Source organism: Primulina tabacum, chromosome 6, assembly GCF_025594145.1.
Source record: "Primulina tabacum isolate GXHZ01 chromosome 6, ASM2559414v2, whole genome shotgun sequence".
NCBI classification, from domain to species: Eukaryota; Viridiplantae; Streptophyta; class Magnoliopsida; order Lamiales; family Gesneriaceae; genus Primulina; species Primulina tabacum.
In genome coordinates, this window is record NC_134555.1 from 41,234,189 (window position 1) to 41,259,961 (window position 25,773).

The 25,773-nt window shown below is 34.8% G+C and overlaps 4 protein-coding genes and 1 pseudogene across 7 annotated transcripts; 4 read left to right on the forward strand and 1 right to left on the reverse strand.

Moving 5' to 3' along the window:
- The first annotated feature begins 1,164 nt into the window (after positions 1–1,164).
- LOC142549599 (uncharacterized protein C6G9.01c) lies at positions 1,165–8,989 on the forward strand. Its single transcript, XM_075658636.1, has 2 exons — positions 1,165–1,235; positions 8,454–8,989. The coding sequence occupies exon 2, from the start codon at positions 8,454–8,456 to the stop codon at positions 8,850–8,852; it is 399 nt and encodes a 132-aa protein (XP_075514751.1). The 5' UTR covers positions 1,165–1,235; the 3' UTR covers positions 8,853–8,989.
- Positions 1,245–6,766, reverse strand: LOC142550280 (uncharacterized; annotated as a pseudogene).
- Positions 8,990–10,223: 1,234 nt separating the features above from the next.
- LOC142549600 (uncharacterized) lies at positions 10,224–13,066 on the forward strand. Of its 2 annotated transcripts, none has more exons than XM_075658639.1 (3): positions 10,224–10,712; positions 10,808–11,032; positions 11,573–12,684. In XM_075658639.1, exons 1-3 carry the CDS (start codon positions 10,440–10,442, stop codon positions 11,579–11,581), a joined length of 507 nt encoding a protein of 168 aa, XP_075514754.1. In that variant the 5' UTR covers positions 10,224–10,439; the 3' UTR covers positions 11,582–12,684. The 2 variants fall into 2 exon arrangements, with proteins under 2 accessions (XP_075514754.1, XP_075514753.1); XM_075658638.1 differs by lacking the exon at positions 11,573–12,684 and adding an exon at positions 12,701–13,066 and having other exon boundaries at positions 10,230–10,712.
- Positions 13,067–16,455: 3,389 nt separating this feature from the next.
- LOC142548239 (transcription repressor OFP7-like) lies at positions 16,456–17,494 on the forward strand. The gene has a single exon (XM_075656553.1). The coding sequence runs from the start codon at positions 16,456–16,458 to the stop codon at positions 17,431–17,433; it is 978 nt and encodes a 325-aa protein (XP_075512668.1). The 3' UTR covers positions 17,434–17,494.
- Positions 17,495–22,433: 4,939 nt separating this feature from the next.
- Positions 22,434–24,196, forward strand: LOC142548240 (uncharacterized). Of its 3 annotated transcripts, none has more exons than XM_075656556.1 (4): positions 22,434–22,535; positions 22,631–22,747; positions 23,210–23,282; positions 24,009–24,196. In XM_075656556.1, the coding sequence occupies exons 2-4, from the start codon at positions 22,663–22,665 to the stop codon at positions 24,058–24,060; spliced, it is 210 nt and encodes a 69-aa protein (XP_075512671.1). In that variant the 5' UTR covers positions 22,434–22,535; positions 22,631–22,662; the 3' UTR covers positions 24,061–24,196. The 3 variants fall into 3 exon arrangements, with proteins under 3 accessions (XP_075512671.1, XP_075512670.1, XP_075512669.1); XM_075656555.1 differs by having other exon boundaries at positions 22,435–22,535; positions 22,624–22,747; XM_075656554.1 differs by having other exon boundaries at positions 22,523–22,747.
- The last annotated feature ends 1,577 nt before the right edge of the window (positions 24,197–25,773 follow it).

The window sequence follows — 25,773 nt, forward strand, 5'->3', positions numbered from 1 at the left end:
ATATAATATGCAATATTGCATTAGTTATAATTTAAAATTCAAATAAGACATCGCAAGGGACAAAAATTATACATTGGACGCTTTTGACAGAATTATACAATACATTAACTATTTCAAATTATGGAAATCTCGAATTGCATGCATTGTGTGTTAAATATTTCTGATTATTGAGGGTAATATACATGTTTATTGAGAGTAATTTAATGTCCATTTGAAACTATTTTGAATATGTCACTTTTAATTTTCTTGTGCTCTCTTATTTGAATTTTTAAGAAGATAATTCAAGGATATACAATATACATATGGTTTTGGAAGAAAATTACAATGCATTAATTATTTCAAATTAAAGTAATTTCAAAACAATATGCATTTGAGATATAAAAATTTATGATTATTAAATGGTAATTTAAGGCCCATTGTAAAACATTACTGTAGTGATAACTTTTAACACTCAACCAATATATTTTAGAAAAATTAAATAAAATAATTAAATATTGTATTTCTTTTTTAGAAAGTAATTTGGGCAGAAAATTACTTAAAATAACAAATTATATTTTTGAATGATTTACCTCATGAGTGATACTGAACATTTTATACAGTTTTTAATTAAATTGATTGATATAATTAATGAAAATTTTTTAATATATTTTACGTTTTCAATAGAGTTTAGTTTCAATTTTAATAAAAAAATATATATATATAAATAAATTAAATTTGAATTAATATAAAAATTAATTAAATTCAAAATTGAATTAAATGAATTAATATAATCAATGCAAACAATAGAATTTAAAATTTATTTATACAGTTTGTAATAAAAATTAAATATATCATTGTAACACAAATTATATCACAAATTAAATTGATTGATATAATCAATGCAAACGTTCTAACGTAGGTTATGTTTTCAATAGAATTTAGTTTCAATTTGAATAAAAAATAATTAACTGTCGCTAAATTAGCAACGGTTTACAGTTAACCGTCGCTATTAAGATCGGCGACAGCTATGTTAAACGTCGCTAAGTAGCGACGGTTAATTAACTGTCGCAAAATAGCGACGGTTTCATAACCGTCGCTAAATAGTCGCTATTAACGACGGTTATATTAGAAACTGTCGCTAAATTCCTTTATATTTGACTTCTCTGAACTCATTTTTTCACTACGATTTATTGTCTCGCTTCTATACTGGCGTGTTTTGTGTCTTCTCCGACGATCCGTCTTCGACCGTTTTTGAGGTATCAAACTCGAGATTTCATATTTTGAATCTTATTATATCTTGTTAAGATTACTATTTTTTATAGCGCATGTCAATTAATTAAGTGTTGCAAAATGTTTCAGATTTGTAGATTATGATATATAGTTTAATTTATTTTATTGCATGTATTAATTTTTTTAACAATGAATAAATGATAACCAAATTAATAATTGAATAAAATATTCAATAAAATACATGTGTTTTTTTTTTGGTAGGATAAAATGGATAACGATAAAAATTGGATATATCGTCGGTTGGAGAATGTATTTCTAACGAATGAATCCTGAATTTTTATTGAATGGAAATTTACGTTGTCTTTGCAATCGAAAAAAATGTCAGAACAAAATATATTTAGATGAAAATACCGTTAAGATACATCTAAGTCGTTATGGATTTGCACCGAATTACTACAATTAGTTTTTTCATGGAGAGGAATACATTTATCCAGTCTATCATAATGTTAATATTGAGGCTCTTTCGTCATCTTCGCATCGTGTTGCACCACGAATTCTTCCAGATACATTTCAAGATTTTTTTGACACTATTGAAGAAAATGTTAACTTTGAAGCGAACCTTGAAAATGAGAACGAGAATTTTGATGAAGAAAATCCTACAATAAATACTGTTCCTGAAGGTCCTGAAAGCCCAAATAGTTATATAAAATCATTGTATAAAACCATTAAATCAGCCGAGAAAGAAATTTGGGATGAAAATCCACACGGTCATTCTGTGTTGTCTGTGCTCGCTCGGTTAATGAAGATGAAACATGAACACAACATGTCCGAGCGCAATTACAGTGACATGTGTCAACTCATATAAGAGTTATGTCCGTCTCAGAACTACGTCCCCGAGAGTTTTTACGCGACCAAAAAACTTATCAAAGATCTAGAGCTTCCGGTTGGGAAGATTGATGCGTGCAAGAATAGTTGTATGATATACTGGGTTGTTGACAATGTTTTGACAGAATGTAAGATATGTGAACATCCTCGTTACAAACGTAGTAAACGTCGATCTACAAATCCTGATAAGAATGGAACTCCGTACAAATTGATGTATTATTTTTCGATTACTCCACGTTTGCAAAGGTTGTATGCTTCGAAAGCTAGAGCGTCACATATGCGTTTGCATAATGAACATAATTTTGACGGTGACACTATGACACACCCTTCTGATTCTGCAGCGTGGCGTCATTTTGATGCTATCCACCCATCTTTCTCATCAGAAATCCGAAATGTGAGATTAGGACTATCGACAGATGGATTTCAACCATTTGGACAAAGTGGCCAGCAGTATTCATCATGGCCTGTCATTGTTACTCCATACAATTTACCACCTTGGATGTGTATGAAAGACGAATACGTGTTTTTGTCTGTGATTGCACTTGGACCGAGTAACCACAAAGACAAACTGAACATATTCCTTCAGCCGTTAATTGCTGAGTTTCAATCCTTGTGGTGTAACGGTATTTCCACGTACGACATTCACACATAACAAAATTTTAACATGCGGGTTGCTTTGATGTGGACGATAAGCGATTTTCCCGCATACGCAATATTGTCTGGTTGGAGCACTGCCGGAAAACAAGCATGTCCTCACTGCATGTCAGATTCAGACACATTTACTTTGCCATGTAGTGGCAAGACATCATGGTTCGACAATCATCAGAAGTTTTTACCTGAAGATCATCCTTTGCGTCGTGATAGGACAATGTTTCTCAGAGGTAGACAAATGTTACAGTCAGCTCCTACCACTAAACTTGTGGATGAATTACTCAATGAGTTGAACAAGTTTGGTTTTAGACCTTCTTATGAGATTGGCTCTGACACCATTAATAAGGAAATTTGTAACTTGACGAGCTGTGGTTGGAGAAGGAGTATTTTTTGGGAGCTTCCATATTGGAGTACGAACCGTGTAAGACATAACTTGGGTGTCATGCATATTGAGAAAATTGTCTTCGAAAATGTCTTTAATTGCGCTGAGTCGAACTGAATCGCATGTTCGAAGTTCGATTAATTGCGTTGATCTCGGCTTACCATATGTGAACCGCACATTCTTCCTCTTCCCACAGCCCTGCTTCTTCCTTGTGCCGCCTCGCCTACTCCACAGCCTCGCCTCCTCGTGTAGCCTCTCCCTCGCCCTCGCCCTCACCACTCTTGCAGCCAGCCCCTCGCCCTCGCCCTTCGCCCGCCTTGCCAACAGCCCCTCCCTCGCATCGCCTCTCCTCTCCTCGCCTCGTCGCCCGCCTCGCTTGCAACCATCTCACCCTAGCTTCTCGCCTCGCCCCTTCGTGCCTTCGCCTCCTCGCCCTAGCCCACAACCTCGTCTTCACCCATCTCACCCTAGCCTATCGCCTCGCTTCGTCCAGCTCCCCCATTCGCCCACCTCGCCCCTAGCCTCGTCTCGCCCTGCAGCCTCGCTCCTTGTCATAGCCCACAACCTCGCCTCGCCATAGCTTCTCGCCCCTTCGCGCCCTCGCCTCCTCGTCCTATTCCACGGCACCATCTTGCCTCGCCCACTCGACTCTCGTCTTCAAGGTCCTCTACTAGTCTTTAGGTAGGAAAAACGAGTACTTCACTCACCTTCCATATTTCAAGCTTCTCACCCTTCTTCCTACAAACTTCTCTACATAGCCTTCAAACTTCATCTTCACCACCTCTTTCCACATTCGGGGTCGGCTGGACATTTCCATGGTATTAGAGTAATCGTTATTCAATACGCTCACTGTCAAGATACGAGAACGGATACTAACCCAACAGAGATTGCCATCAATTGTTCCCAGACTCCCGTACATGAAATTGTTGAGCAACTGCGATCTATCTTTTGTTAGATTGAAACAAAGGAGACCTCTGCCTTTCCAGTAAACAACACCATTAGCATAGACCCCTGATCTTGGGTCGATTTGCGCAGCAGCAAAACAAATTTCCTTTGAAACTTTCCATGACCCTTCTTTGAAAGAATATACCTCAAACTCGGTGGCATCGTCAAAGTCAGCCGAAGGAAAGGCACAAACAAGCTTGTAATCAGCCTCAAAGTTAAGAAGCGACGGTTCGAATACGAGCACAATAGCCGGATGATCCCCGTGAACAGCGTTTGGTTTTGGGAGCATCTTCCATTGCTGTGTGACAGGATTGCAAATGTAGTAGGGTTTATCACCGGCTTGACCCTGGCAACAGAGCAGTCCGTTGGATGAGGACCTGATGTCAATTGTTTCGGCAACGGATCTGGCACACCACAGGATATCGGATGTGCAGAAATAATTCCTGGTGGTCTTCCAGGTACCTGAACAAATAACAATGCAACCGGAAACATCACGATATGAAAGCGACTGGTTGTGGGCAAAGAACGGAGTCGATATATGAAGTTTCCAGTCCCAGCAAACACTCTGGAACCTTAAAAGTGATTGGCAGGAAGAAATGGAAGGGCATTTTCTTGTATAATGCCATTGAGATTCAAGTACAACTTGTAATACCTGGACCCCAAAAAATTACCAGGCTTCTTTCCACTATCCATCTGTGGAAATCAATTAGTCACGCTGCTTGATATTGGAGCAAGGTAGCAATTTTTCTCGTCACAACTGAAAGGAAAAAATCGTTATAGTCGCATTATGACACGAAAAAAGAGAACAAGTCCAAAATCCATCTTAGATGTAACATCCCACTCCCAGATATCCAAATGTAGTAGGGTTTATCACCGGCTTGACCCTGGCAACAGAGCAGCCCGTTGGATGAGGACCTGATGTCAATTGTTTCGGCAACGGATCTGGCACACCACAGGATATCGGATGTGCAGAAATAATTCCTGGTGGTCTTCCAGGTACCTGAACAATGCAACCTGAAACATCACCATATGAAAGCGACTGGTCGTGGGCAAAGAACGGAGTCGATATATGAAGTTTCCAGTCCCAGCAAACACTCTGGAACCTTAAAAGTGATTGGCAGGAAGAAATGGAAGGGCATTTTCTTGTATAATGCCCTTGAGATCCAAGTACAACTTGTAATACCTGGACCCCAAAAAATTAGCAGGCTTCTTTCCACTATCCATCTGTGGAAATCAATTAGTCACGCTGCTTGATATTGGAACAAGGTAGCAATTTTTCTCGTCACAACTGAAAGAAAAAAATCGTTATAGTCGCATTATGACACGAAAAAGAGAACAAGTCCAAAATCCATCTTAGATGTAACATCCCACTCCCAGATATCCAAAAAGGTCAAGTTCCAAAATTTAATAAATTAACTTAAGAATTTAAACCTTGTAGAACAACTTGATAACTTAAATAAATACTAGAACCTATCAGCAAAAGTCTTTATAACATTTATCCAAAATGCACCTAAAAATAAACAATTTTCATCGCTCCACAAAGGTCTAATATAGATATCGTTTGATCACATACTTTATAATATTTATCCAAAACAAAAATAAAACGAACATCACATTCGAAGTAAAGTCATATCGATGTGGTTCCTATTGTATAAATGATATCAGAGGAGCACCACTGTGGCCATATATCCCGCCCTTGGGCTTTATTCTGCTATTACATTTCCCCGGCTGATAGGATAAAACACATGTTCCTACCAATTGCAACATCTATTTTATTTCTCTTTATCTAAACACTAGTAACCTGCTCAAGAATGACCTATATCACAAATGTGACAAATCAATATCTGAAACTTCCTATAATTACGAGTCTAACCTAAACAAATACTGGAATAATACTTGTAATTGCCTATAACTGCAGCTTCTACCCTGCATTCTAATTATTCAAGCCTAGTTTCGGTCGATCATTGTTGAAATGGTCGCAACATCAGTTTCAAATACTACCATTCGAACTCAGAGATCATTTTCGGAATGGTCGTAACGTCAGTTCCAAAAATTACCGTTCGAACTACACTATCATTTCACTATCGGAGTGTGAAGTTTTTAAATCATTAAAAAACATGAAGTTGGTAAAAATTATGAAAGCATATATAAATTACATTAATAATGATAAATGTAAAATACACGAAGTCATTAAAAATTAAATTAACACATCAATAAATATCTTTCAAAATAAATATTATACATTAATTATATCATATACCATCTCAAAATTTGAAACTACGAGCTTCAATTTTACTCATATGTCGTAGATCGAAACAAACAATATTAAGTGCATACAAGTGAACCAGAAAAAAAATGAGATAAAATATAATTATTGTGATTATTTATTAATAAATAAAAACATATGCCATCTTTATATTTATAGAATAATCAAAATAAACACTAATCATTTTCTACATTAATAACCCATTAATATATATTAATTAAAAAACACAGATTTATAATTTTGTGAAATGAATAAATTTATTTTATGTATAAAAAATTTATTTTTTTATATAAAAAATATGCACCGAGGAAAGGTACTCTTGGAAAAAAATAGGGCAAGGGTAAATTGGCCGTTCTTATCCGATTTAAGCCAAAAAAGGTTCCTGAATCGCGGAGATTATCGGCATTCTGCAGCACCGTCCGTTCCGGGTATGAAATTTGTATGTGCCACTGTCGTTCCGATAACGGCCTTCCGACGAACCAATTCGTATGTATATCGGAGGCGAAATCACAAGTTCTGATATAAAAAGTTGATCTTTCGCCCGGAAAACCTTGTTTCCAAGCTGGCCAAACATTAGCACTTTTATAGGGTTTTCCATCCCTTGTATCTTCCTTCTCTCCTAGCCTTAGTTATTTTTGGTTTAGTTTCGACGATTAAAAGCCATAATTAACTGATTACCGTACGTAGTAGCTGATGAGTTTGTAGAAAATTTAGAAAATATATGATTATGGAACGAAGTCTAGATCTAGTTATATGTTTTATATGTTGTTTGGGAGCATCCCGAATTATTTACAATTTTTTTGAGTCAAATTTCAAGCAAAGGACACAAGAATGAGACTTATTATCGGAGCGAAGTGAAATGAGTATGTCGGTGTGTAATGATAGATTTTTGTGATATTGATGTGTTTTATGTGATGTTTATAGGGTCATGTGGTTTTATTTCTTTTTATGATTTATTTGTCGTATGCTTAAAATTTTGGGCTTTCATACATTGAATTTCAATTTTTATCATTTGTTTGTTGTATTACTTGAATCTTGCATGTGTGGTTGCCAGTATAGATTATGATATTACTTATTAGTATGTGTAATGTCTTTAGGTTGGGTTAGTGTCATTGCTAAGGGATATAGGCTGCTGGGTCTTTTCATTCCCTTGATGGTCTATTTATTAGGGATTACATCATCCGTGAGAATTGGTTGAGTCGTTGCATCTTTTCATCTGGAAGCTTTTGTGGGGCATAGCTTCTGAAGTCTATCGGTATGTCCTCTAGTATTGCATCCAGTATTGAGTAACAGATCATCAATATGAGTTTATGAGTGACCATTCAAATCCAATATGCATCTACATGTGTTTGTGTATGATGCATGAGATCATGGTAAAATATATGTGTTTATGTTTAAGATAATACAATTGGGCATTTGGTTAGTCGCTTGAGTAGTTGGAAACATACTGGGCTGTTCTTGCTCATTTTTCAAAAGACGAGCAATGATACAAGTATACCAACTGAAGTGGTAGGCAATGAGGATGTTAACAATGCCGAGCATGATTAGTTTATGGTTTTTTGTTCACATGATTCAGGTTCTTGGTTGGAGTTTATGAATTTATGAAATTATAATACTTGGTTTATTTCCTTTGGCTTTATTTTTCGTTATGCCTATACTCATAAATATGTGTAATTTCTTATTGATTTGTAATGGAAGTGTGAGCTGGGTGTAGGTGGATTGTTGGGATTTGTAGTGAAAAAGATAGTCATTGCGATTCATATAGGTGGGACCTTCTCAAGAAAGTAAAAGCTAAATGAGATCAAATATATGCTTTTGTAGTGAAGAAGATAGTCATTGTGATTCATATAGGTGGGACCTTCTCAAGAAAGTAAAAGCTAAATGAGATCAAATACATGCATGCCTATGCATAGGCAGCAGAAAAATTCTATTTTCCCTCATTGAAGCTATTCTACTGTAATTGCTCCTTCTTATGTTGTGTTTATTATCCCATGCTTCTTGCAGCTCCTGCTCCCGTTCTCCCTCCTTTTCAATCCTTGATAATCATCAATCTACAATATTTTACATAAATGGCCAAGTTTCTCATTTCTGACATAATTTCTTTATGACATTAAGATGATGAAAGAGAGTTCATCGAAGAAGAAGATTAAACCAGTATGTTGTGGTCCTGTCGTAGAAAAAGAGAAACCATCCTTGAAACCAAAGAGAATGGGCAGTGAGATTGATGAAATATTTGCTAGAACAAAAAGAAAGAGGTCTGAAAAAGATACGATGGCTGACAAAGAGAAGCCCGCAAAAGCTTCGGCTTCAAGTGCTAGATCACATGATAAATTGAAGATAAGAAAGGATAAGACCAAAGATGTTCGAGAAAATCCATTTGCAGACTCTATTTTTCGACCAAGGAAGAAGACCTCGGACGGACTAGCTATTTATACAGAAGAAGAGCTAAGCTTTGGGAAGCCAGATGCTGGAGGTACTCGCATGTGCCCATTTGACTGTGACTGTTGTTTTTGATAAAATTAATTTGACAACATTTTAATGATTTTGGTCGCCCTCTGAGGGATTAGTTGCTTGGTTATTGTCCAGTGATATTTGCACATTCTGTGTCTTACTTTCTATAATATAAAATGGTTGCATGCGAATTAATATTCGGTTATGTTGTAAGGAAGTTTATTTGTGCTATGTTCAGCTTGGGCATGGTTTTGGTATTTCAAATGGTATTTATCTGCGAGACGGGTCAACCCTACCGATATTCACAACAAAAAGTAATACTCTAAACATAAAAAATAATATTTTTTCATGGATGACCCAAATTAGAGATTCATTTAACAAAATACGATACATGAGATCGGTTTATACAAGTTTTTACCTATATTATAAAAAACTAGTATTAGAATAATATATTTACCAAATGCTATAGTTTAAAAATTTTCAGTTTCTCATTTTCAAAAATCTTTTTGATTTTTCTCGTTTCTTCGCAACCTATAAATTTAATTATTTCTAGCATAATTTTTTTACAAATAATCATGAATATATAAATAAGAGTGGAGGCAAGGCAGACCCACGGTAGGTGGTCCGGTAGGGTGGAAAAAATTCTAATTTTATAGTTTTTATTTATCTTGCTCACTTTTGAAAGATTAAAATCATATAGTCTATAGATGTGATTTGTATGTTAGTGATTATGATCATATTTATTAAAAAGATGCTATCAAATTTATACCATATTTGAGTCTTTTAACATTTGACAATGCAATCCAATTATAGCGACTGTAGTGAATATATCATTGATTGAGTAAGCGTGTGTTCATTTATATATTTTTATACTCGTTTCTCAAACTTTGTGTAATTGTAATTTTTGTCTTCTAACTCGTCAAATTTCAATTTTTAATTCAGTATATATATTGAAATATTGTTTTTTCTCATCAAAATACTGACATGACATCAATTATTCACTATGTAGAACCATGTCATATCAATACGATGGAGGAAAAAAAATTAATACCGTAATTTTTTTATATTAGTTATTTCTAACAATTTTTATATCCTATTAAAAACACTCATGTAATAAAGGTGAAAAAAAAATTTTATTGTGAAATTGTAATTTTCATTTTTTTTTTAATTTGTGTGAAAATAGAAAAAATATACCTATATATATTGGACAGAAGGAGTAGTAATTTTGAAAATTTGTTTGTATAAAATTAATCTATTGTTATCATGCCAAATATTATTTGTAAATTATGATTTAAATGCATAAATATTTTTTTAAAAAACCATTATTATTATTATTATTATTATTATTATTATTATTATTTTACAATAAAAAGGGTTGTTTGATACAATTTTTAGGGCCCCGGTGGCAAGAATAGTGTCTTAATCGGGTAACTTCAAGTGGCCCAAATGTCGAAATCGAATTCAATGAAAAAGATCCATTTTCATGGCGTTGGCCCACTATAATCCACTCCACTCCCGGAAACTCAAGATCGATACTTTCCAATTCCAGAAATCAATGTATCAAAATCCAATGATCTTCGCATGAATTTCGATTTTCTGCATTCGTGATCTTTTTCGTGGACCCCTTTTTCTGGATTTGATCAGGAAGATATGAGGGATGATGACGCGCTACCAATTTCAACGCCGACATCATCATCGATTGTATCGTCATCGTCCTCCGGGATTCCGAAGCAGGACCATCCGCCGAATTCCGCCGGCTTTTTCGGCCGTGGACGGTACAAGTTTTGGGCTCTAGCAGCGATATTGTTGCTCGCATTGTGGTCAATGGTCACCGGGACCGTCACTCTCCGATGGTCCGCTGGGAATCTCAATCATGTCGCCGATGACTACCATTTCCCTTCCACTGATGATCTCGACGTCCTTGTATTGTTTATTCCGTTTCGTGTGTTTGTAAATGCCTTTACTGTGATTGAGGGTTTTTATAATTGAATGTGGTTCTTGATTTGTTCCTGTGTTAGGATTTGGAGGAGAGGGAGAAAATGGTGAATCGCATGTGGGATGAGTACATCAACAGTCAACGGATCAGATTGTCTGGGTTTTGGCAAGAGGCCTTTGTGGCCGCTTACGAGGATTTGACCAGCGAGGTGCCTGAAGTTCGACAGGCTGCCGTCTCGGAGATCGCCAGGATGTCGGCGCTCTACATCAAGCTTGACCCTCCTCCTCTGGAATCTTCAATATCTTTGGTCAGTTAATTTCCTTAGCTTGGTTTTTATTTACTTTCGGTGTTTTTGGAATGGCTGATCTAAAGTCTAAACTATGGCTGGCTGGCATAAAATCAAATACGGCAGTGTTTGCGAAATTCAGGGTTTACATTTATTGACTTGATTATAAAGTTTACCAATATGAGCTACTTATTTAGGCGCTCTTAGCAGCATCCTAAGGTTCAATATTGATATGCCTGATTGTGGGGGAAGAGCGAGATACTGGGGGCTTTACTACTGTATGCAAACCGGTTGTTGTTCATCGATTTCTCTATCATGACCTTGATTTTACCTCGAAGAACCATGGGTTTGTGTATGAGTCGTTGACTGCATGTTGTTTTGTTAGGATTATGAGTTGGTGAGTGTTTTTAAGGAAATCGATTGCCTATCTTAGGACTAAGAACTTACCAAGGGCTGACGAGTAAGTTCCAAATATTGATTTTAACATCCGTAGCTCGCCTAACCTGGATGAACACTACAATGTCATCTCTGATGTCTCCATTTTTCTTTAACTGGCCATAGATGTGTTAAATTGGTACGGCTGAAAATTGGGATGGAAAGCTCCACATCGTTATATCATATGCATCCCCGTGTCTACTTTGCCAGCTCAATGTATAAGGTGCAACTTAAGCTTTCGTCTTTCAGACTTTCTTTATTTGGGGAAAGGATGAAAGCCGGCATATGAGGCAGCAACTTCATCTTTTACCGTGTAAGGCATGATAACAGTGCATGATGATGGAACATTTTTTCCTCTCTTCGAATGTCATCTAGAGTTTACATGGTAACTTTTAATCTGACTGTATTCTTCATAGTGCTGAGTGGCAAACCTTAAATTCTGCTCTACTGGTGTGCCAATGACTTGGCACCTAACCGTAAAATTTGGGCTGGCAGATTGTTATTGCCCTTTTGCCGGCCTCATATGTTCAAAATCTGGCCATGTGGCCAGATCGACAATTGGCTTGTACCGTCGATAATAGCAGAACCCTTTGCCAGCATAAACAGAGCTGCACCTAAGACCCCAGATTGAGGAACAAGCTAATGGTGTATTTCCGTTGGTTCAGACAAATGGCTACTCTGGACCTAGCAGTTTCTATACCCAAAAGATACTTAACAGGTCCAAGATTTTTTATTTGAAAGTGGGAATGTAATAACACTCCAACTCTGTAATAGAAGCTTCATCATTTCCATTTATCATCTACAAAGACAACAAGTACCACAATTGGAGAAACCTGACGCTTGACATACAAGGAATGACAATGACCTGGCAACTCACCTTTATCTCTTTAAAGGCATTGAAAACTACAATTCCACCAAACTACTACCACTGAGCAACCAAATCACAATATTTTCTAGCTTTCATTAAGAGAGAACCTTTCTTTCATAATGCTTGATGGTGAGTTTTGATTGTTGCTCAAGATCCGAGCACTCTTCACCACACAAATATATGCGAAATATTTTACCAGTTGCTTTGCTGTAAAAATCATTTCATTACCAGCTACTTCAGCAGTTTATGATACCTGGAAAGAATATGTGGTAAAATGTGATTACAAAATTTTTGTAAATACGCTGTTTCAATATTCATTACACGTACTTTCTATTCACTCTCCTTTTCCGATCATTTACATAGATCATTTCTCTGTACATTTTCAGAAATTGCGAAATTTGAATCGAAAGGAAGCTGAGCACACATCTGCAGGAAGTAAAACATGACTTGAAAAACATGGAACATCAGAGCCCTATAGTTGTTTCTTTGCATATACAATGAGCCTTGTTCAACACAGTCTGTTACATGCCTAATTCGAGGAAATATGCTTCTTAGTTCTCATGATTATTTAACACAGATAGTTTTTCTTTTAGTCAGGCGTTGTTTTGTGTTTTTTCCTTTTGATCATTTTTGCAATCACCGTGTTGCTATATGGTTGAAGAGCAAACAACCCATCATTCTTTTGATTCATGTAAAAGTTTTGTTTCCATTCTTTCACTCCGATGATTATAGTATCATAATAATTATTTTAACTGTGGCGACCACTGTTCTGCTCATCGCAGTCGAGTTTAGCCTGCGCAATGAGCTTATTTACAGATAAGGGTGGGATCCCATGTCTTTATTTGAGGAATGAAATGGGGGAAATTTGAAATGGGAAAGACTTGCCATTTACAAAAATGGCTAATGGTAGAAGAAAATTAGACATAGATAAGATAATGGGCAAGATATCTTGGTTTGGTGGGTGGGTGTTGTGGGGGGGGGGGGGGGGGGGGTTGTTTATTTCATACACAAATTGTTAAAATTTCAGTAAAAAAAAATATGAATCTCATATTATAGAGGGTGGTCGATCATTTAACATAAAATTATTTAGATTGTATTGAACAACTAATCTTAATGAATTTTTGAAAATCTTGCTGTGGTCCCATACTCCCATTATTAGAGCCTTAAGAACGTGTAAACGAGCTTTACTTTTTAGTAACAAAAAAAAGCTGAGAATACAATTGCATTTTTAGATGACTCTGTTCCTTTGGATTCCCCCTTTTATACTTTTGTGTTACATTTTTCTTATTTATATCAACCTTTTAACTATCTTTTAAGCATGTATTAAAGTTTTGATTCCCTCATAAAGCCTGGTTTCTTACCTCTTAACGTGTATATTAATAGTGCTTGCAAAAAACATTTTTTTTTAAAATTAATAGATTAATTTTATTTTTTCAAAAAAAAAATTCACATTTTCGAAAATTGCATTGGCGTCCTGTAAAAATTACGAAAAAACTCGAGTATAAAATTAATTGCATTTGAAACTCTGTGTTTTTAAAATCAACGTAAAACCCTTACAAATTAGGTTAATGTGCTTGATTTTTTAAAAATGAGTAGATCTCTTGTGAGACGGTCTCACGAATCTTTATTTTTACCTTTAAAAATAGTGGGTATATTATTCTATTAATATTTTATAAGGGTTTTTATATCTTTTTAAATTTTTATTGGGGACTGGTGCAATTATCCCGATAATTGTTTTTTAATTAAACAAAATACTAGATTCAAATAGATTTTAAATGTATATTAACGGTTAGTTCATTATTGTAGTTCCAATTGTTTATGAGGAAACATATATACTTGTGGAACCACATAATATATATAAAAAGTTTCTTCAATTGGAAAGAAATGATTATAAAAAGTTGAAAGAAATGAAAATGCTTCCGATCAATTATATGAATAAGTTGAGTATGTTATCGATTAAGAATTATTGTTTAATGGTGATCGTTTGACTGATGATTATGAATTTGATTTTTTTTATCGACATTTTCTTAAGCGAATTTGTCACACATCGATTTCACAACTAAATAGATTTCTTTATGGAGACACCAGCATAATTCTACAACTTAAACATTAATACATAAATTTATATATGAGAGTAAAAGTAAAAAAAATAATCGAATTGACATAAATGATATTTTCATAATAAAAATATTGTTCTGGTTTGACACGAGGGCCAATTAGTTTATTTTGCCTGTCAATTTCATATTATGCAAGAGGTAAAAATTTGTGTGAGATGGTCTCACAGGTCGTATTTTGAGAGACGAATATCTTATTTAGGTCATCCATGAAAAAATATTATTTTTTATAATAAGAATATTACTTTTTATTGTGAATATCGGTATGATTGACCCGTCTCACATATAAAGATTCGTGAGACCATCTCACAAGAGACTTACTCTACGCAAGATACCGTTTCTATGAATTTAGGAAGATCGAAATTTGATTCTGATTTGAACTGCTTATTTTTTTAGGCATGCTATTTTGTGTTACTTATATATTTTTTTCGCATTTTTTTATTATAAGCCCGTTTGTATTTATTTATTATAAGCCCGTTCTATAAATTCATATATGATTTTGATTGATAAGTGAGTATACTATTGAGTAAAAATTTTTGTGTGTGTTTTTCATACGAAAAATTTCCAGACATTTTGAATTGAGTCAACATGTTAATCCATTATTACTATGTACTTTCACTATATCACAATTTAATTAAAGATAATGCCTTTTAGAGATCCTTTAGGCAGTATTCGATTCATTTTGGTGTTTTATCAATGGTTAATTTTTTTAAAAAAATTATTTTGTCTCTGAGGGATTATTTTTTATTACTATAAATGTCTCTTAGTGTAAAAATAATAATATTTTATTAGGTTATTATATTTTTTTTTATTAGCTTGCAGCATATGTTAAAATTTTAATATGTTTCGATAGAATATAGGGGAATGTAATTTTCACTCAGCATTTTGATGAATCTACTCTTTCTTTAGTTGTCGTTGTATAGATTTTGTTTATCGTGTTCTTTTTTTAAATTGAATTTATTTAGTATTGTGTTTGGATGAAATGATTTGAAATCCATGATTTAAATGTATTTCATTGATTAGACAACTTATATACAAAAGAAATTTAAGTACATATCTCTACTTATTTACTTATCAATTATAGTAATCACGATTAATTTCAAATCTTATAATGCTAGAGTAATTTGAATTTCGTTTTGATATGTGTAATTATAGTGTATATACGTAGATGAATTTGAGTTTTCTCTTAACTTATTCAAAAATGAAAATAAATTCGAAATCATGAATTTCAAATGACTATATCTTAGCTCCAATGGAAGCAAACACCATAAATTGTTTACAACGTCTCATTTTCATTTATTTTTATCATAACGACTAGTTTATAACGTCTTTGTTTTTAACTTCAAATACTTCGTTTAACAACAAACATATTGTTAAAAAGTCGAAACATGACGAAAGAGTCAACCAATCCACATATATGGATTAAATTAGTGGTAAACTAAAAACGTGTTGATGATTCTAAACGTCTCACATGTTTATACAGTATTTTATCTTAATTACGATTAATTTCAAGTTCGCTCAATGATGACATTATTTAAAATATATTATATTTTGTCTTGTTAATGTATTACAATATAAATAAATAACGTGTGAACATCCTAAGAGTTATTGATGTTAGGAAAAAGCTTGTATGGGACGGTCTTACGAGTTGTATTTTGTGAAACGGATATTTTGTTTGGGTCATCCATGGAAAAATATTACTTTTTATGCTAAGAGTATTACTTTTTATTGTGAATATCAGTATGTTGACCCGTCTCACAGATAAAGATTCGTGAGATCGTATCACAAGAGACTTACTCTTGATATTATTATAAGAGTCCAAAATTGTAAGAGAAATTTATAAAATAATAAAATAAATTTAATCAATTATTTTTAAAAAATAAAATAATTGACCCTCTAAATTGTACTATGAAATGTACATAAAAAAAAAAATAAAAGTGAAAAAAACCAAGAAAGTGTTTTCTCGTCTGCCTATCGGTCTATATAAACACAATGTCACCTTCTTCGTTTACAGTCTCCGAACATCAATGGCGAAACGATTCAAGCTTAGGATCTGCAAAGCAATCGCCACCACTTTGCAATCATGCCGTTCGAAACACCCTTCCGATCTCCCACAAGATCCTGTCCGTTCATTCTCCCCGGCCAACTCCAAACACCCAAACCGCCACCACAGCCCCTCCGCCGGTGGTTTATCTGAAAATACGAAAGCTTTGGAGAAAGAGATCGCGGTAGCGAGTTACCCGGAGCAGTTTAAGTGGGAGAAGGAAGAGAAATGGCAGGTGGTCGCTAACGTCTGCCGAGAATCCACACCGCGCCAGAAAATGTACAATTCATCCGCCTCCTGCGGCGACTCCGAAGAAGAACTTACGTTTGCGAAGAAGAAGAAAAGACGCGCGAAGAGGAACAAGAGGAACGTCCCCTGCAGGCTTCGCGAGAGCACCTCTTCAGGTGATAGTATGTGGTTCAGCTGCGAATGCGGCCGAGGAGGCGGCGGCGGCGGCGGGAACGAGGAAATAGAAACTCTCGTCTCCTCCTCCTTAACTCTGTCCACCGACTCTTCCTCAGAATTCAACTTCTATGTCCCATTAAATCCCATCGGGAAGACCCAAAACTCAACTATAACTCCGCCTCAGTACAACAGGAAACTCTCCGAACCTACTAAACATCGGGTCTTCAACCCGGCGGCACCAGAGGATGAGATTCCGGCAAGGCTGTCCATGTTCATGAAGCTAACACCATGCATCATCGACGGAAAAATCAAGGAAAGTTTCGCGATCGTGAAGAGGTCGAAGAATCCATACGAGGATTTCAAGAATTCAATGATAGACATGATAGTGGAAAAGCAGATGTTCGAGCACAAAGATTTGGAGCAGCTGTTGCAGTGTTTCCTGTCGCTGAATTCCCGACATTACCATGGAATCATCATTCAAGCTTTTTGTGAAATCTGGGATGCCATTTTCTCTGCAGAGGTTCAAAAGTTTTCGCCGGTGGTCGTCTCCGACTAGTTTAATTTCAGATTTAAGTCTTTTAATTAATCACCAGAAGATTAAATTTTAGTTGTTCATATATTTTCATCTTGTCCTTTCGTTCAACTTCGTTGAGCTTAGTTAAAACTTAAATGTGATATATTTGAGAATTCACCGAAACAATTTTGTTATTTATATCATTTATACACGTTTGATGATCATTGATACATGATATAACGACGATGAATCAATATATTTAAATAAATAAATTAATATTTATTATTAATTATTTGTAACATTTGAGTAAATACTCGATCAAAATACAAAATACACAAACTTATATGATTATTTTGACCATTTTCCCTTTTTTTAATCAACTACAATAGAAGTAGAGTCATTTAATTCTCATACTTATAAATTGAGGTAATAAAACACAAAAAAAATCGTCAAAATCTTTTTCATGTGTCAATATTATCATAATATTTTCGAAAGTTTTTCAATTTATATATCCACCGTTGATGTGACACTCACATATTTGATGTGATAAAATATATCAAAATTATGTATTCAATATGTAATTGCCACGTCAATGATAAACACAACGGTGGACAATGTCTTATTTATATATTTTTTCATGTTAATTTTTATAGTGCCATATTTTGTTGCCATATCTAGCCCAATGGAAGACAAAACTTAGTGTAAAAATAAAATGGCTTCAAACATGAATAAAATTTGATTCAATAAATTGAACATCAAATTAACAAATATATTATATTCACACACCTACATATATAATAGTTTTAAAAAGCGATAGACGGTAGATGGATAACTACCTAATGTCTAGTCGCCTAGACCCGCTTAGGACCGCTTTCTATATATATACACACATATATATACTTAGGCAGTGTGTGTGTGTGTGTGTGTGTGTGTGTGTGAGATTGACCAGAGACCGGTGAATAGTTTGTTGAGACAGAGGAGACAAGGGAGTAAGTGATCCACATGTCTGCCTTTGACACAGTGCGAAGGTTGTTAAAGTTTAATGCAGTAAAGTACGTAGTAAATCTTTTAGCATGAGCATGGCATGACTGCCTAAAGCTAACAAACTCCTGCATGCATCCCTTTCTTTTGTACTCAACAATATCAAGAATCAATATGAATGAGGCAACCTGCATATTCAGATAGATCACCTTAAAATTTGTCGGCCGTAAACCATTATTTTAATTGAAGTTGTTTTTTTATTCTAAGTAATTATAATACTAGTTACGCTTCGAGGCGCAATGTTTTTATAATAGTAGTGATTTGATTTGAATATTATTGAGATGCAATGACTGTCTATTTATAAGAACGGTCGATTCGTAACGTTTTGTCTGGTACGAGAGTTGTAGTAATACAATCAGTTAGCATCAGGTCGACATGCAAGGTTCTAAGAAGTGTTTTTAGTATGATTTTAATCTTATTAAGTTGATTAATAAGTTAAATAACGTGTAAACATAAATTTTAAAAATAAGTGCATAAATTTTCAACCTATAAAAAATGTTTCAAAATCAAAAATTGTGTGTGGAGTAAAACTTTTGTGTTGGATCAAGCATCTTCTCTTATTCGCAAAAAATAAAAAGAATTGATATAGTAAAAATTTTATTTCAACATTTTAAAGTTTTTTTTTATAAAAAGTATACTGTCAAATATTTATTTTCTCAAGTAAAATTTAAGAGTTAAAATTTATTTTAAAAAATTATGTTTTTCTCGTTTTTTCACGTTTTATTCTCTCTTTTTTTTTTTTTTTACTTTATTAATATGCTCAACCAAAGACTTGCCCCGCGTTTTTTTCAAGATTTTGTCCAAAGCGAAGCTTTTTCCTCACGCTTCATGCTTAAGCTGCGCTTTTTCTTGGGTTTTAGAACACTTCCGACCGGTACTCGATCCTACAAATACTGAACAAAGTAGTCAATAAATTTGTTTTTTGAGATATCATAAAGACATAGGGAAAAAAATAGATGGTCCTGCTTGTGATGAAAATATAGATCTTACTTTGAAAAACGAACTTATTTCGGTAAATTTGTTTGATGACTTAAAAAGGAGACAAAAACAAAATAAAATATAGATAATAAAGAATTTTTTTAATATAATAATATAATATTGATAATAATGAAAAATTGATTCACCAAGCACCAAAACAAGCCCAAGTAGAATTGTAATCAGTCCGACTCAAAATACCGTATGTATACACAAGTAAACCCTATGGGTTAAGGCTGAGTGGCTGACTCGGTATTGGATAAATTTTTTTGGGCCTTGCTCTTTCAAACGATGGTTTGTTAATTGTGTAGCACAAACCAATATTGTAAGTTGTTCGTAATCGAACTCGAGATCAAATTATTGTTTCCATAGTTAGAAAGTATTTCAGGAGTTCTAATAATTTATTAATATAATATAATTATATATTAATAAATATATTTCGAATATTTCTAAAATTTATTTTCAAGCAATAGTTCGAATAGGTCGTGATCATGTTCAAATCTTTTGAGTATAATTTAAGCAAAAAAAAATTAAATTATTCGAGTTGCAAATTAATCTCGAGCAGCCGAGCTCGAATATATTTAGTTAGGCCAGATTTTCGTCTCAGTTCGATTAGTTTACGCGACATCGCTAGGCCAAAACCTTAGAGTTTATCACCGCGATTACACTCGTATTTCAACAAGGTAAAATGCCAGTGGAAGAAAAGGTGCAAACTATGTCGCTCATCAAGATACAAAATGACCCTCAAATGAATATATTCAGAACAGTGAAAACAAAATACCAAAGATATGCAGAAACATGCACGAAGCACAGAAAACTACTGAACATCAAGTATACACCGGCTTGTATGATATAACTTTAATCATTATGTGGAACTGACAACCCTTTCTGCTTTCTTAAGTCTCATATGAAGATCTGCCGAAAATTTTCTGTTAAATGATGCTGGAAAAAAGCTCCATCTTGCTTCGGCGAGCTGGGCCTGGGATGCTTCTGATGGTAATGTCGAAGAAGACCATGGGTCGGTTTGGCAGCCTCTTATGCCACTCCACTGCCGTTCCTCCTAGGCAAATTGCTCCTGACACCATCTTTTAGGACTGTGATATTTCATTTGTGCGGGCATGAGCGTTTTGCTGTCGGATATTTGGTGTTTAGGCGGAGTGTGAAGTTGCACAAGATACCGGATGTTGATTGGCTGAAGTATTTGGCAGAAGGGTTGGCGAACAATGGGCATAGAGGGAAGGCGAAAGACATGATCCGGATAATGAATAAGCGGTTCGCCCCTAATCAGTTGAGTTCTTGGGGAAAACTTATGGAAAGATCTCGGGTTGGTTATCGATGACACTAAAAAAGCCAATGTTGTTGACATAGAAAAGGCATTTTTGATTCTGTTGAGATGGAAAAGGCCAACAATTGGGAAATGGGAATCATTATAGAATGTTCTTTCATGATGTTTAATTCTGAGGCTTCGGCTGCAAGCACCTACGAAGGCTGATGATTCTACCTCAATTACGATTGGCATAGGCTTGGAACTGCAGAAACATACTTGATGTTCGTTCATTTCTGTGGAGTCGGTTTCGATCGAATGTACGACCTGTACGACGACGAAAAAGCAAACTGTCAACGCGAAGGTGGTGACTACTGACTGTTCTTGTTGTACTCATACATTTCAAATGTATCATACAAGTTTTTTTTTTTTTTTTTTGGAATCAAGTGTTCTTAGCTACAAGGTCTCTCTTCCTTTGAGTTTATTACCTTCACCGTTAATTAATTTGACTAAAAACATATAATACAACGTGGATAATTTGCAAGAATAGACATGCACAAAAGAGATTTTTACAAAAGAAATCTCATGACCAGAAAACACATGGTGCAAGATGTTGCATTAACGAGTCCTACTTTTTTTAAAAAATATTTTCTACATGTAAAGGACTCGGTTTATAATATTATATATATATATATGCAAAAACTTGTGTGAGACGGTCTCACAAATAGTATTTTATGAGACATATCTCTTATTTGGGTCATCTATGAAAAAATATTACTTTTTATGCTAAGAGTATTACTTTTTATTATGAATATTTGACATGTCTTACAGATAAAAATTCGTGAGACCGTCTCACAAGAGACCTACTCATGTGTATATATATATATATATATATATATATATATGAGAAGACTACTTGCCAAAAAATCATTTAATATCAGTGTTCTAAAAGAGGTAGGCGGTAGGCGGGCAGTTACCTACCGCCTAGCGCCTAGGCGACTAGGCGGGGCCTAGGCGGTTGTCTAGGCGGTTTTTTTTAAAGCTTAAATTCATTAAGTGGTTCATGAGTATTATGTTTGTATATGAAATATATATTATTATAAAATTTAAAATTGTAATAATAAATATATATTAATAAATTTTTATATAAGAATCATCCACATCAGTTTACTTACTTTACTACAACCGTTGTGCAATTAAAATTAAATTTTTTTAACATTTTTTCCAACATAATATATTGATATTAAACCTAAACATCTAACTCTTCTAGTTCATCTCCATATTTTTCCAATACTTCTTCTGTATCGGATTCAAACTCAAAATCCATGGCTTCTTCCTCCTCTTAATCCGATACAAATTCTTATTCGTGAAGTCCCCTTACATCTTCAACATTTGTCTCAACATCTTCATCTCCACCATCAACAATCCATCCTTGTGCCAAAGTTGCTTCTTCATAATTTGTTTTTTTTTAAGTGTAAACCGCCTAGGCGGATTTTTAATTGTAAAATCGCCTAGACGGCTTTCGCGTCAGGCGGTCTGGGCGCCGCCTAGGCGGCCGATTAATATGGTAGTATCTAGAAGTTTCGACTAGCCTAAAATCGGGGCGGTTTTGGACCACCCAACGCCTAGACGCCGTCTAAGCAGTCATAGACGGGGATTTTTAGAACACTGTATAATATATGACATTGGCTTCATATTTATATATTTTTTAAAAAACGCATGACACAATATTATGTTTAATTTTTAACACTGTGGAGGATATATTTTATAAAATTGTTATTTTTCCGGCAGCCAATCTATAGGCGGCTAAAGTCGCTCCGCATTTGAACCCCCATTTTGGGGGCCTCCTATCGCAGATCCCCAGGTTCATTTATGTAAAAATTAAGCTTGTAATTTTGATTTCGTATCAAAATTTGTTTTGGTTCTTCTCAATAATTTCTGAATTTATTGAGCTTGAAGGAAGCGACGATCAAATTGTGGGAAAAAAAGCGATGAATTGGGTTCAGCGCAAAATCTACCTCTACAATGTTACCTTCGGACTCTATATGCTCGATTGGTGGGAGCGTTTACTCTTCAGTATCCTTTCATTCACTCTCATATTCTCTGTCCAAGTATGGTTCTTGGGATTTCAGCTATTTTAATATTTGAAATTTTACACCTAATCGTTCTCAAAGTTCAACGTTCAATCCCAAATTACCTCGTATCACCCCTATATCCCGGAAACTCGCCTCTTTGTCCTAATTAATGGATCTACACCTGGAGTTTGATATAATTAACATGTTATCATGAGTTTAAAATGATTTATGAATTATCCGCCATTCGAATTCTGGAGGTTAAAAGGAGATAAATTGGAATCTTGGAATATAGATAACTTAATGTGCAAAAAAGATTAGATGCAACATTTAAGATGCTCTTTTATTCGAGGGAGAGTTTATCAGTGCTTGTTCCTCTGTGTGGACATTCCCAACCCTGCTGCAGTCCGGATTTTACAATTCTAAACTTTGAGTTCTTGCAGTTTGGGAACCTTAATGTTAGCAGATGCAGTGTTGCTTGTGTTAATGTGGTTTGTTTGCCAAAACGGGGCTCATCATATATCAGAGATTTACAGAAGGTATAGAGTTTTTCTTATGTTTTTCAGATTTGAGTTAATGTAATTAGTTAAGATCAGCTGTACGGTGAGAAGTTGCTTGAAGTAGACGAATAGAATGATACAGATGCATTAACATACAGGCTGGCTGGTTTTACTATTGAATAATAAGCATCAGATTTTTTTCATCTCCTTTGTTGTGGGTCAGTTGACACTTGAATTGTTCTGTTGATGTCTTTTTGTATTTGTGCATCTGTTGTCTGCGTTTTTATCTGCTCTAATAGAATGGAGAACAAAGTTGCCGTGAGGTATTGCTAGCTATCATTTGTAAAGATAGGTGAGTTTAAAATGAGTTTGATATAATTAACATGTTATCATGAGTTTAAAATGATTTATGAATTATCTGCCATTCGAATTCTGGAGGTTAAAAGGAGATAAATTGGAATCTTGGAATATAGATAACTTAATGTGCAAAAAAGATTATAAACAAAGGTTAGATGTAGAAATTTTGATGAAAACGATAATTTAAGTCGTGGCATCAAAATATATGGATTTAACAAAAAAAATGAAAAGGTGAAGTTCAAAACTTCAAATAAATCAGAGTTAAAAATTATTCTGTCATTAGGTTTCTTATTGGTTTATGCTCTTAATCACACATGTTAAATTTAGGTCCATTATAGTTTTGTGTTATTCAACTCTTTCCAAGTATATTTACCCTTCTAATTGTGTCTTTGGAACTTTTTCACGCAGCTATCGCAAGGCATTACCAGTCGCAGGAGCCTCAAATCTGATAATAATTTGAACATGAAGTGTGGGATTGATTCCATCTTTTACTTTTCTTTCCTTTGATATGTAAGTTAATTAACAGAAGTTCTCGACATTATATGCTGCAACCATATTTTTTGTGGGATAAATTATAAACTTCTTGATTTTTGTTCTTTGTTCCAGCCTGGAATTAGATCTTCCCAAAAGATTTATTTTATAACATCCAAAATATCAACTTTCCCCCCGAATTTTTTGTGAAGAAATAAGTCCCAGATTCTCGAGAACTGTATTTAAGAATATGAATAAAGAACAAAAAAAAAAGACTTAATATTTTGATTGTATTGATCTCGAATTACTTGTGTTTTTCTTGTAATTCTCGCTCGTCTGGTTACTCAACGCCGAGACCTTTGCTAAATTAGCCTCCGAAGTGTCGATTGTTAGCCCCCAAAATAGATTTTTTGACACCCGATCCAAGGACCAAAATTTCTATTTTGAACGTCCCCGGACTCGAGGGCCATAAGCACTGTATCCCAAAAACCTCGAACCCCATGATTTTGCCTATTCCATAATCTTCGATCCCAATAACTTGCAGGAAGTTCAGGCTAAATAGTAAACATCTCGAGCGTTGCGCTTGGTTCTCAGACTCCCGCGCACGACACTCTGCAACATCCAGAACTATGATCTCCCTCCATGCTCTCAGTTAGATCAAAAGTCTCAATTTTAACATGATGTCAGAGACCAGATTCCAAGTTGAACTACCCGATCTGCGCATAGTTGTACCACATGTTCTACCTATAGTTGAACCACTTGTAAACTTTACGTTTCAGATAATCATTTCTGGACGTGAGAAGTACTTTAGTTGTCCTGCATCGGAGATTTCATTGATTGCTAGTAGGACTATGACTATAGCTACATTTTCTTTAATCAAACAGTCCACATCACTTGGTTGCTTTCCTCGTCTAAAAATCATTCAGACCTCCAGGAAGTTCATTAGCCAAATTTACATTCCGTTCATGAATTGGTTTCTGCTGGCTCTAACCCTGATATTAGTGTGCAATATCTCAAGTATTTATGAGATTGGAAATGCATATGGCATTGCGGAACTCGGAGTCATGATGATGACTACAATCTTACTTACTCTTGCAATGCTTCTTATGTGGCAGATTAACATTTTGTTGTTATGAGTTTGCCTATAGTTTCCTGGGGTTGGAGTTGACATTCTTTTCGTTAGTTTTATGGAGTGTGTGGGATGGTAGTTGGATCATTATGGTATTTGCCATTGTAATATTTTTTTATAATGTACACTTGGAACTATGGGACTAAGCTTAAGTATGAAACAGAGGTAAAGCAAGAGATGTCGATGGATTTATTGCGGGACCTGGAAGAGCTCATGACAATGATATAGTTTTTGAGTTTGAGTTAGGTCAAAGTCTCAATCTTAATATGATATTGGAGTCAGGTTCCACAGTTATGTGTTGAACCACCCGTTAATGTCTCCACGCTTCAGTTGTTTATTCCAGAGCGTGAGAATGTGTGTTAAGGTGTCACATATCGGTTTGATAGATTATCTGTGAGTTGTATATATAAACTTGGACAATCCTCTCTACTTGAGCTAGCTTTTGAGGTTGAGTTTGATTCAAATCTTAACAGTCTCCGGTGGTGGAGTGCAGGTCTAGTGCTATCATACGGTAAGCTTTTAGGTGATTTTCGATTTTTAGATGTTGGGTTCAAGATCAGAATGCTTCGTTTT